This window comes from Mercenaria mercenaria, unplaced genomic scaffold (genome assembly GCF_021730395.1).
Source record: "Mercenaria mercenaria strain notata unplaced genomic scaffold, MADL_Memer_1 contig_4344, whole genome shotgun sequence".
NCBI lineage: Eukaryota > Metazoa > Mollusca > Bivalvia > Venerida > Veneridae > Mercenaria > Mercenaria mercenaria.
In genome coordinates, this window is record NW_026462564.1 from 17,382 (window position 1) to 31,089 (window position 13,708).

General features: G+C 33.1%; 1 protein-coding gene across 1 annotated transcript; it reads right to left on the reverse strand.

The window, feature by feature from the left end:
* Positions 1 to 3,342: 3,342 nt before the first annotated feature.
* Positions 3,343 to 12,380, reverse strand: LOC123554391 (uncharacterized). Its single transcript, XM_053534990.1, has 7 exons — positions 12,227 to 12,380; positions 9,240 to 9,290; positions 8,713 to 8,853; positions 7,859 to 7,933; positions 7,325 to 7,411; positions 6,648 to 6,758; positions 3,343 to 6,423 (listed from the first exon to the last, which is right to left on the reverse strand). Exons 3-7 carry the CDS (start codon positions 8,831 to 8,833, stop codon positions 6,407 to 6,409), a joined length of 411 nt encoding a protein of 136 aa, XP_053390965.1. The 5' UTR covers positions 8,834 to 8,853; positions 9,240 to 9,290; positions 12,227 to 12,380; the 3' UTR covers positions 3,343 to 6,406.
* Between the last annotated feature and the right edge of the window lie 1,328 nt (positions 12,381 to 13,708).

The following is a 13,708-nucleotide window of genomic DNA, read 5'->3' on the forward strand; positions in this document are numbered from 1 at the left end:
ATCTAAGGCCTAATTGCACTCGGTGGAGGGGAACATAATTATAGATTTGCCCTTGTCCGCCCGTCCGTCCTTCCGTTTGACCATTAGCCCAGATACCATCACTTGACACAGAAATCAGAGCATTCCGCAACGGGAAAAGGGATTCTATTTCTAGACGCTGTATCTTGGTGTATACATTTTTTTCAGGAAAATAACAATTCACAATACGTTCACAAAACACATCAGTGTCAATAATCCCTGCAAACTTCGGTATGAAGTAATTCTTCAGAAGAAAACTGCACAAGAAACTGCTAGCATAGAACTTAGTATTTGTAGAAGTTGCAATACTTAGCAGTGGCAGTAAAGTACGATAGCGGCAACAAAAGAAAGTAGTAATAGTAGTAGTAATAGTAGTAGTAGTAGTAGTAGTAGTAGTAGTAGTAGTAGTAGTAGTAGTGGCAGTGGTAGTGGCAGTTGCAGTAGCAGTAGCAGCAGCAGGAGCAGAGGAATAAGTGACAGCAACAACAACAGCAGGAGAAGAAGAGGTAGATGTACAAGACGTATTAGTTGAAGCAGGTATAATAGTATCAGTAGTAGCAGTTGTAGTAGTAGTAGTAGTAGAAGTAGTAGTAGTAGTAGTAGTAGTAGAAAAAGTACATGTAGTAATAGCAATAGAAGTAGCGGCACCAGTAGTAGTAGTACAATCAAAATGTTAACTATTGGCAATGGAGGGTATTAGAGTTGTAGATCTAGTAAAATTGTCCGTTAGGTTTGGTGGGGATCACTTTTTAATAGATATTATCGTCGAAAGTCTTTTTAGGAGCCGGTGTTTTACACGGAAAGAGTAACTTTTTTAAATACAATAATGTCCGGGAATCGATATTGTATGAGAGTTCGAATGTAGTAATTTCGGCAGTGAGTATTTTACATGGAAGGAGTCACTTTTTCTATAGAATAATAACCGGGGTCGTTATTCTATGAGGTGCGAAGGGAGTCATCTTTAAGGAGTTAGTATTTTACTTGGAGGGGTCAGTTTTTCTATAGAATAATGACCGGGGGGTCGTTATTCTATGGGGGTCGAAATACTTCATTACACCTGTGTCCATCTCTTGTACTCCATTACACATTTTATCTACTTTGTGCCTACATTCGAATCTAAATATTAAGGGTTTTTTCTTTCTTTTGCCCACGGAAAATCTTTCCAAATGGAACATAGTCCATGGGAAACCATTCCCATAAGAAATAATTCCAATGGGATAGCTGGAAGTCCCATCGTAAACAAATCCTTGTTTTACCAGTTACTTTTTTACATTCTTACGCGAACTGAATCTGAATACGTTTATGTATAAGTGCTCTTCAATTTTGCACCGATGTACAAAGTGTGTAATATGGTAGTATTCAGTAGTGCAAACACGACAAACCAAATGTGTATGATGGTTAGATTTATTCAACATAAATGAGTCGTATTTCCATAAAAGCAAAGTATATAGAAGGCAAAAATACAAACATTTCAACTAAGGTCATTTTGAAGACGCATGGTCCAGATTTATGTAACGTTTTTGAAATTCTAAAGGTTCTATCATTTAGATATTATAAATAAAGATATAAGTGATTCAATTCGTTCGTACTGTTATAAACTTTAAAAAGAGCACACACCAGTATCATATGCGGCTTTTCGTGCAAAAAAGATAAAAAAAATTGTTGTTTACATCAACCTAAAATATGAAATAAGGTTGAGATATGACGGATACTGCTTTCTGTTTTAAAAAATGTTCATACCATGTTATACTTGCCCTTTTGAATTTTAAACTCTCATTCTAATCGTTTTAATTCCTGTAATAAGTAATGATATGTGCAAAGCTGCGACATTTAGCGTAAAAGGAAAGTTTTCGGCAGACACGTTATCAATATCTAATTATCTTTAAATTTAGTCTGCTGAAAACAAGTATGAAATGCCTTACCTGAGCTACATATTCGTGGTCAGTGAATCTGTTAAGATTTAAATACTATTGCAAGTAAACTTCCAATGTTGGATTTAATCTGTTTGAGCAAACAGTCACGTCGACATTTCAAATAAACTAATAAATTTCTTAGCATTATTTGATAAATTCTTTGTGTACATGGAAGGATATGAAAAACGCAAAAATTCAATCAAAGATTTACCCAAAAATGTAAGAATCGTCGAACAAACAGATAAAATACTAAAATCACATATTTGACTGATATTACATAAAATACTGTGTATAAAAGTATAATAAAATACTAGTATATGTATAACAACAAATGAGAATGAATATATACAGTCTAGTGACTGTGTCTCCGAATTACACTATGGACTAAGCATGTATATCTGGCAGAGTGCTTAGTACAAAACTATGGAAAGATTTATAATCTGAAAGCGAGCAAAAAATAACACGATAACATACAGAACGATATGTGATGCATCAATTCTCTTTCGGTTGTCCTTCTTATTTAAATTGGACATACCTTATATCCGAACGATATAAAGAATAGCTGTTTTGTTTTATATATTTGTCAGACTATACGTGTGTTTTATAAAGAAAGCCGACTCAAATCACAGAATAACCTAATTACAAGTGAAAGCAATTCATGATTTTTGAAAACGATAACTGAAATCCGAAAACGTGCCCCTTTCCAGTAACAATAGACATAGCATCGGTGTATCTTTCATAAAAACCACTAGTAATCAGAAGAAAGAATAGTTTTCAAATAATTACAGGCTGATATCTATTTTTGTTTCATTTCCAGAGCTCATGCATTTAAAGTTTTTAAACTATCACGAAATAGACCTAAATCTAGCACATTTAAATATGCTGTCAAAATTTACATATACTGACTTTTTACAATACCGTCTCTGCAATAATTACAGTGGCAATATAATACAAATAAAGAATAAGTTGAAATTTGTGAAACAGTGCACATATTCTAAATTTCGGTATGGAACAACCTGTTCAGACCTAGTATTGATTCATAATATTGATTTACATAGTATTACATAATATATGATACTGTATAACAAATAAGTTTATGTATCTACCCAGTAAAAATACATGGTTTGCTAACAAAAACGCCTCGTAGTAGACAATCAAAGCCCATTTGTGAACAGTGCTTGCTTATGTGTTCGCTATTCACCGTGAAACTATCTGTTACCAACAAGCTTTTGAATTTGGGCAATTATCTCCTAGAAGTATCTAAATATATACATTGTCTAAAGAAGGCGATGTGTCTAGCTGTCATTCATACTAAATAGTTAAAAAAAGTCTACAAAGCTATCTGAGGTATTGTTTGCTTTCTGGGTTTTCTTTTAGAACTGATTTTTTTTTCAATAATAAAATTCTGTGTAATTTTAAATGTATGTAAAAAAGTGTAAATATATTTTAGCACTATTGGATTTTTGATTGCCTACAAATTTTACAACACCCCTGGCCAGTGAATAATCAGAAACTGTGTATGACGTTAAAACTATCTATGCACATACTAAGATAGTACGACAGAATTTCCAGAAAACAAACCTCTTCTTTCGCTCCCCAACTAAGATTATTACACCGTCAAGTGGAGAAAAAATACTATCCATTACCCTTTACTTTCACTTTACCCTTTTGTACTTACCGAGTTTTTATAATCAAGAGCAGCAGAAACGTTAAAAGAGGAAATAAACATTTAATGATTGAAATCAATCCTTGTTTCCCTATACATACATATTTAAGAAGATAAAAAATATATTTAATAAAGCCCTCTTTACCATACGACAAAACAGTAAAAAACAGAAACAACTAAAATATTTAAACATCATGGCTTCTTTTTGCTATGTTTAAATGCTCCAACTACAATCATCGCAGTATGACCAGCTTGTAGAGAGCGAGCATCTACTCAAAGTAGTTGAATTAAACATTTTTACAAACATACCTTCAAATATTTTGCAATACTGGTACAGGGATTTGACAAAAATATCCCTGTCTGGGGGTAGTATACGCAATTTAGAGGGTACTTATTTTTACCAAAAAACGGAGGACTCTTTTGAAAGTGATTAAATCTGTCAATATATTTAGAAAATGTGACATGGATTAATCCATGCTCAAGTAAAAGAACACACTAAAACATGCTGTTTTTCATTTAAAATCATCAGTTCATAACAATATTAGTATAATAGTTAAAATCTTTCAAAATAAACTTTTTTTTTTTTTAAAATAGAACTACAATTGAACATACTAAAACATATCATAATTAGAATAAAAATGAAGTACGTATTTTTGGCTGTAACATAACAAGTCTGTGTTTAATGGCACTGACCTCCTGATTTTGGCTTAAAAATAATTTTTCTTTCAAATTGAAGTTTTGTCATATTATGAACATTAGAATATGAGAATATGATTTTTTGTTTCTAATGCCAAATCAAGAAAAAAGATGATCGCGTCGAGAATCGACCCAGAGCGACACGGCAATAAAGAAGTTTTCCACTATCGTTTCCAATAGCACCATGGAGGATTTAGTGTTCAGTGTGCATTTAAATACGGATATTTAAAATCGAGGCAATTTACCTTGAGTAAAGCGTTAAACACGCTTTTCGATTTTGGTCACAAAAAGTAGTAAAAACAACTTTTTCTCATGTGTTTCCGTAACATATAGTCTGTCAGTAATTAAGTTTCAAAGCATTCTAAAGATATACAGCATTAAGGTACTTCTGCACGTTTGATAAACCGGACGCGATGGCGTATTGTCATTTTTCCGGAAAACGTAGAATAAAGACTGGATTCGACGTACGGAAATGAAAATCATTTTATGAATTAATCGCAACCTGTGAGTAAATTTATTATAATGACACTGTTGCTGCATTTCTAATGTCAAAACATGATATTAAAACATATCACACGTTAAATAGTTCAAAATAATGTCTTAAAATTAGCGTGAAATATCCGGTTTACTTTAATCATGGCCAAATATCTCAAAAATAAGCACACGTACCTATATATTTTATTTCCTCATATTATAGGCCTTGTTTTTTTATTTACAGCTGTGAGAAGTTTCATCAAAATCTACATTGTAGAAAAAATTCTATTCTCAAAAATGTTATGAAAGTTATGATTTTCCCATAGACTCCCATTATGAAATATTGCGTAAGGTCCCTATTTTTCAAATCAGTCTAGCAAAAAATCAAGCACACGACCCTATCTTTTTTATTTGCTGAATTTTCTAGGTATATTCTGAAGTTTTGAAAAATCAGAGTTTAATCAAATTCTACATTGTAGAAATAATTTCGATCCAAACGTGCAGAACTACTTAATTTCAAAATATCTGAAAAAATCCGTTTTTTTTTCGAACGATCTGGATGCCAGTCCCTTTAAAACATAATTATATATAAATATATATTTCTATACTAATGAGATTTTGGATATACGTACCAGTATTTCCCAGGTGAGATCAAGGTCTTATCATGGATATGAAAAGTCTCCCAATATAGTTTTCAAAAAGGTAAATAACAAATTGAGTAATAATACTCGTGTGTTAGAATATGACAAACGAAAAATTACAGACACGAATTCTCAAACTGAGTAAGAGTTAAGACATTGAATACAATCAAACAGAAGTGCGTATTACAAAGCACTTGGTCTAAAGCTACTTGATACTGTGTTCATCAAACAATTGAGAACACTGGTCGATTGTTTTATCGGAATCAGAGTCGTTTAAGATTAAATATTCTTAAAATCTAAATACAAGCAATGAACAGCTAAGTTAATATTAACTTTTATTTTAGATCCATGTAATATGTTTGCTTATCTCCATTCACGTAAATTACATTTTGGAAATGTATACCTCGTAGACTATTTTGCTCTATAGAATATGTATCCCGTTAAGAACATGTGTATTTGAAAATATTTTTTTGGCTTTTATAAAAGTGAAACATACTTCTGACTTCACAAGGCCTGTTTCATAAAGTACACATAACTTATCTTTCAAAAACATATCTCCACAATGTTTATGAACATTGTGTGCCTGGCATGCTTAGTTTGGTACTCCAGGTAACATTAAAGGCTTACTTGTGTCATATTTGAAATATAGCAGCATTTTATAGTTTTGACAGTTTTAGCTTCTTTTAAAATCTGACAATATTGCAATTATTTGAATTTATATGCTTGATACGACATTCACCAACGTACTTACGAAAGAAATATTAGATTCCAAAACGAAAATTTACTTGAGGGGTGTTAATCAAACTAATTACACAAACCTCATGTTTCAACGAGAAAGCATTGATGTTACTGTATCTTGTGAAGGATTTCTAAAAATACATGTATATTTATTCCTTTTTGATCATTATGCAATAATAATAAGTTTCGTAAAATCCATTGATCAACTTTGGCTTCTCTTTGCTGCAAATTTAGCCATTGCGTTTCTTTAAATTCTTCTTTTAATGTAACAACGGTTCTGAAGTTAAAAAGAATACCATGACCATGTCTTCCAGAGCCTAATAAAATTCCAGTCTTGGAAGAAACTTCGAACTAAAATAATGAACACTTGCTTCAAAAATGTTTATGATAAATTTATCGACGATATTTATTTGACGATAATTGATTTTCCCTTGGCACCAAGTTCACTAATAATTAAATTACATAAATAGCATTGTTGAATGTATAAATTTTGTTTCATACCTAGACTTTCAAGAATACTGTCGATTACTTTTTCATCCATCTGTAATCGAAGTTCGTCCGATTTGTTACTTAGGATCAATCTTGCCATATGTTTCTTTTGCTCTGTCTGATCTGAAATTTAGAAAAACTTCACATTTTGAACTAAGGAAGAACCATATTATAACTTTTTTCATAGCCCACGTTATCGACTGGTATCAACAAAAACAAAACGATATATTTTATATTTAGTTCTGTATATTTTTTTAAGTTTAATGCATCAGTGACGTTTCCATGACGTCACAAACATGACGACTTTGCGCACTTCTGACGTCAGTTATTGTACTATTTATTTGAATATCAAAACATGTTTCTTGCTACATGTTAATCTTATATAGGTGTGAACAGAACATAATGAAAGCTAGGAACATGTTTTGAGAGTTCAAATAAATAGTGGAATATACGGGAACAAAATCTGCCTTGAAAGTTTTGTATCCGCAATATTCTTCAATGTAAATCTATAAATTATACATGAAATGAAAGCTGACTAATCCCCAGACAATGATTTTCTCACACACGTAAATACCGATGACGTTTCATTTTGTGTTAGAAATGTACAAATGATATTGCAAGTAAGATATCATCTCGCATTTAAAGCTATTTTAGAGAAAAAATCTAATAAGGTCACTGTCTCAACCTACATTGTCGTTCTTCGGAAGCAGCTCCATCTGTCACACCTGTTCGTTGATAAGGCCAATGATTAAGAATCACCTGGCACCGAAGATGTTCTGGAATAAACGGTTTTCATAAATTACTTAAACATGAAAACTGAAAGCTTATTTTCTGCTGAGGATCGGGAGAGAGGGCGGGTAGGTAAAGGGTCGGGTTACGCCACACCGACATATTCATATGTCAAATGGCGACCTTCCAGCTTTTGATGGTAAAGGAAGACACCTGCCACCTTTAATCACAGGCGGGCACCAGTGTAAAACCACCGACCTTCCATAAGTCAGCTGGATGGCTTCTTAACAAGATAGAACTTTACATTCCAAGCGAGTTTTCGAACCCTGAGCGACCAAAGAAAAATCCAGATATATAAAAAAACGAGAAATATGTGATTAAATGTACACTTTGTCTTTGTGGTTGTTTCTATTCGCTTTTTTTATTTGAAACAATTTAAAGTGGAGCTGTTATTTATGTATAGGTCTGCTGTAGATTTAAACAAACATATTTACCTGGAATTTGTTGCAAAGCTTCTAGGAATTGTCTGTTCATACCAGCTGGCTCCGGCAGGTTGAGATGATATAATTCTGAAATGTATATTTGCAAATGGTTTCATGTGAATGTTCTTAAAAGACTTAACACATTGTTGTTTTGAATTCAGTAAATGTATTTCTGCACCAACAAAAAACTCAGATCAAGGCAACTGGCAAATTGAATATAATTGTACAAAGAGACTGTGTTCACTTTCATGATAAGGCTGGTATTGTCTTTCTTGGTAATGCACAAGTTTCTGTCGAGTTTTCTCTGGATTAGATGTACTAGCTGATATTTTGCTCAAATTTCTAGGCGTTCTTGTGATGTCTTTTTTGTCCAATGACGTGTGACAGCCCTGGTTAAAGCTTTTCTTATTTTGGACTCGTATCACCGGTATATTCCATACAATAACATGAATTTACGGCCTATCGAAGATATTTGTGTTATACAATTTGCAGTTATTAATGACTTCACAAAAACGGATTGGCCGATAGCGCGTTACTATGGTTATCAAGTAACATCTAATTGCGATACTATTTTTATCAGCGGAAATGCTAACGGAGAGGCTACTTGTTATAATGGTACCAGTTGTAATAAATTGAGCTTATGGGGAACAAAGTTTTAGAGGTCGTCTACGTATCTTTTGAACACTCCTCGAAAAAGTAATGCAAAACAGTTTATGAAACTTTTGATACTGTAGAATAAAAAGCATAATGTTGCGTGAAGTAGAAATGAAAGAGATTTTGCTCGTTAAGGTTAAGATAATGTTTTGAAAAATGTTTGAAAAAATGAAATACATTTGTAGTAACTGATAGAAGCAAAATGAATTTACCATTCATTCCTATTTGGCCATTTCTCAGAGGCGGCATAAGGCGTCCTGAAGGCTGTCCAGTTGAATCAACTGGGGATCTTGCAGACATTGTTTGTTGTTTACGTCTTAAATCAAAATTCATCGGTGGTGGTAGCGGTAAACCTGCGAAAGCACATAATTTCTAAATGTCCAGTCGTAAAACACTGAACAGAATGTAAACGTTCTCGTGAATTTTGTTTGTTTGTCATAAGCAGGTGACGCAGTATGTGTAGTAAAGAAAAGCAAACATTCAAGAAGAGTGTATGTATTCAAAAATGGGCTAGAAATGTAGCATTGTTTCTTGGTTTTCCTTAAAATGATTATTTAATTATAGTAAGCAAGCAAAGCAGAACGGAATTCCAGTGATACAGTACTTGTTAAATTAAAAAAAAACTATTTGCTTATTCCGTTACGTTTACGAGCGTATCATTTTCACATATTAAGATAAGTCATCACATTCTAATTAGATAACGTTTTCACCGTTCAAATAAAGATGTTAAAATTGCTACCTTGTCCACCAACAGCTCCGAGACATTCTTCTGCATCTTCTTCTTCTGTTTCTAATATTTGCAATTACAATGTTTAGCAAGAATGCAAATCGTTAAATTCAGCATGGCAAAAAATACTGGATGAAAATTTTTTTTACTGTTATGAAATGGTTACAAAAGGCACTTGAATCATATATATCTTTAGCAGCACCACTGCTTCTCATGAATCGTAACAACAGCTTCTGTCATATTTAACTTAGAATCCTCCATTTATTAGAAATTTACTATGTTTCTCTCAATGACTTGCGAACATAAAGAATACATTTGCTAAAGCATCCACGCTTACCAGGAGCCTACCGTGGTTTCCAAGTTAAATCTATGACACATTGTGTCGATGTTTAGATTTTTGAAATACAACTACGAATGTTTAAGCCAGTCACTTTGACTTTTCTTCCCTGCAGATGTAGGAAAGCGGGCTTCACTTCAACGCCGAAAATAAGAGAATGTTTCATTATCGTGTGGTTATTGTATATCTCATGTAATTGTCCGATAAACGTCGGAAGATTGGGCCTGCTTGACCGACTGGTTAATTATATTATTATTATTATTATTATACCAGATTTATATAGCGCCCTTTTCATGATCAATTTCACGTTCAAAGGCGCTTTACATAGTTCAAATGCAGCCACATATGCAGGGCGCATAATTCATCCTCTACTAGTACAGAAACAGAACGATCTGACCAGAGGGACAGAGTGAGACAAAGCCCCCACGACAGAGAGATCAGAAATCAGATACAGGCTTGTCCGGCTAACTTAGCCTAGCTCGTTTCGAATAGACAGCCTGGTTCTTTAACGTGCCCAGTGTATAGCACTGATACACGCAAGGATTGCCTGGGTTCCTGACCAGTACACCTCTAGCTGGGTTGGAAACACTGAAAAGGCCGCTGACTTAAAAATACTTGTTCCTCACAGCTTTGGCTTTGAAACCATGTTTGTTTCATAAAAAAAATATCCAACTGGCTTTCAGAAAGTCGTTGGTTCTACACAGGTGCCTGACGTTTCTGAAATAAAGCAAGAAGAGGGACACCGGGGTATTTCACCGTCAAAAACTGTATAATCTTAATATGACTTATAAGTTAATCGGTGTGACGTTTACACCACAAGCCCCTAAATAAAAAATAAAACAAATAATGTAACGTCAAAGGCTAACAAGGTCATTTAATCCAAGCCAGTCGATCGGCTATCTGAAAAGTAAAATGAACTACCGATCTTCTATAAGCCAGCTGGATTGCTTCCTCACATGAAAAATCAACGCAACAAGTGAGGCTCGAACTCGCATCGTTTATAGTGCAAGTGATTTGAAGTCAGCGACCTTAACAACTCGATCTCCGAAATGTAGTAATATTTTTTTCAAACTGCAAGAAAAATTTAATACTAAGCCGGTACAAGCTACTTGAAATTTTATTTGATTTTCATATTTTTTCAGGAAAACGTTTGTTTGTTTGTTTGTTTTGGGTTTAACGCCGTTTTTTCAACAGTATTTCAGTCATGTAACGACGGGCAGTTAACCTAACCAGTGTTCCTGGAGTCTGTACCAGTACAAACCTGTTCTCCGCAAGTAACTGCCAACTTCCCACATGAATCAGAGGTGGTGGACTAATGATTTCAGACACATGTCGTTTATCAAATAGTCACGGAGAACATAGGCCCCGCCCGAGGATCGAACTCACGACCCTGCGATCCGTAGACCAACGTTACCTACTGAGCTAAGCAGGCGGGCTATAAAAGAATAAAAGGGACTGGGATAGTTATCTTACGCAGACTTCACTTAATTGACACATTCTTAAATTCATACGGTGAAAAATAAGCCTTTGTGCTATTAGTTTTGTTTCAATTAAATAAGTACCGGGATATAATTTTCATTAGATTTGACATTTCTTTACCTATGTGTAATGAACGTAACTCAGTAAGAATGTCTAAATGATACATAGATATCATTGCATTTGATTAGTTTCTATTCAGTATATCCAGTGCCCCATTTCACTAAAAAAAATCATGTTTAGAACTAACTTTCAGTTAAGAAAATTTTGATCACATGAATTAAACCAGACGAAAAATAGAAACTCTGATTGTTCAAAGCATTCAAACAATTAAATGTCATGTATAACAGTCGTTTGTTAAATAAACCTTCCAATTTTTTGGGTAGTACACTTTTATACTGTGCTTATCTATACATGTACAAGGTGTGTACTACTTTCAAACCTGATAAGCAGTACTGTTAAACACGCATACAAGTTGGTTTTTATGTTTACATATATATTATGAAGTAATTGTTTATATGAGGGTCTAATATATCTTTAATTACTACATGTATTGTTTAAAGCAATTATATCTCTTTTTAGTACTTTTTGACGGAAAATACGTAATTAAATCGTTTAGAGGCAAACAGCGAATTATTGTGTCACGTACTTTATGTTTAATTCTAATTTGAAGCGTATGACCTAAATTAAAAAAAAATTAAAAATAGAGTTCAAAATAATAAATCGTCACGCGGGTCGATTTATTTCATAATAAACACTATAGATAGTATCAAATGATACAAATATAGGTAAAAGGAAAATCATGACCCAAATGAAATAATACATAAACAGAGAGAAAACTGACTGTAAATTATTTAAATTAGAAATGCAAATCTATAATTGTATATGTCAAGATTATAGTAATAATTTCTATACAGACACACTCTTTAAAAAATAGGTATAACATTAAATACAACAAACAATGTTAAACCATCCTACCTTGATGGATATTGTTGAAACTATGTTTATTTCAATATTAGAAATCAGTCTATTGAGAATTATTTCCTTTTAAAGTTTAAAAGATTGTGATGTATCCAATTCATAACAAAAGATACATTGAAACAAAACACATTGTAATGGCAACAAATATGTGTACAGATATGACAAAAGCATTGAATACGTATCGCACAAAAACGAAAATGTATACCTTTTCGTCAGTAGATCAGTTTCAATCTGCCGAAGACCTAATTGAATGTTACGAAGAAACCTAAATTCATTGAAAGTTTCTATGAATCAATATTCATTTGATCAAACCGAAGAGACTAAAGGTTTCTACAAATCTCAAAAAGAAACTACTAGTAGGAAATTCCCATAAAAACAGGAAGTTAATTCGGGAATAATACGAATATATCCTAAAAATGATATATTTGATTATTTGTATATTGTACTATTTTAAGCATTTAACTCATGAATGTTTTCAATATAATAAATAAATAATAATCTTCAAAGTATTATACTACTTCGTATTTCCCATCTAGTACTTAAAGTTAGTATTACTTTTCTCCGTGCTGGTTTTTCATCTTGAACTTTGAACTCTACGATTAACTCTCATTTTGGTACTATTTCCGTATCGTAACTGAATACCAGTCTCTTAAAATAAATTATGCAAGGCATATTTCAGTAATATTTTAGTTTATTTACGCTTGAAAGTGTTTCCTAATTCAATTTGCAGTTAGTAGTATCTAGTTGTTCATTAAAAATAAAATAGAACAAGGATCCAATAGGAATAGAAACTTTCCAAGAAAGCTGCCTCTCAAAACAAAATACCATAGCAGCGTGCGTATGTATTATACCAAATAGACAACAAGAACAAAGAAACACATTTAATTTAAGGTACACAGTGATCACTACCTTGGAACGGTCAGTGGCAAAGGCATGACCTCGGACCTTAAATCGGTTAATTGCACACCGTTACTCTGAATTTCCACAATGTTCCAATGATACAGATCTAAATGTAAATACCAGTTAACCTAGCTAGGTGAACTCTTATATACGTGTTGGTAAACCAAAGTACGAAAAGACGAAATAGGCCAGAAGACAAGTTTCTAAACAGCTCATTCCCAGTAGGCTTTAGGAAGTGCATCTACCTGTCTTGTCAGGCACAATCAAAGAGGACAGCGTAGCGTCTAACTGTAAAAGGGCTTGGCACTAGATATATACATGTAGTAGGTAGAAATATTTGGCTCATAACGTGTTTTAATAACGTTTTAACAATTGTCCAAGGAACGCTTACACTCCATGCAACAGAATCTTTCAAAATTGCTAAATAACGTCTTCATAAAACTCAGTATGTGATAAAGTTTGTTGCAGAAGTGTCTTCAGTTTGTAAGACCATATCTGAATTCCAAAATAACATTTAGCAAAATATCTACGCAAGCCCTGCTGAAGGAGGTTTTGTTGATAATATATTCATTACGTTCGTTGAAGACAGCTCTAGAAGATCTTATTTCGCCAGAGTTCTGTATTGACCAAGAAAGATGTTTCTTAAACTTTATCACAATGTCTTTTCATATGGACTTTTGTAGGAGTTAGACAAGATGTTAGCAATCTAAATATATTAATAGTGGTACAAAAGCTTGAATAAGCGTTGAAATAAGTTTTATACAGTTGTTTATGTAAAGCATAAATC

Bases quoted from the DNA above. Each gene is read 5' to 3' on its own strand.
- LOC123554391 (XM_053534990.1), bottom strand. From the start codon at position 8,833: ATGAATTTTGATTTAAGACGTAAACAACAAACAATGTCTGCAAGATCC. The intron at 7,412-7,858 runs GTAAATATGTTT...CGTTTATTCCAG, and splicing joins AGCTTTGCAACAAATTCCAG to AACATCTTCGGTGCCAGGTG. The intron at 6,759-7,324 runs GTAGGTTGAGAC...TCTAAATTTCAG, and splicing joins TGCTTCCGAAGAACGACAAT to ATCAGACAGAGCAAAAGAAA.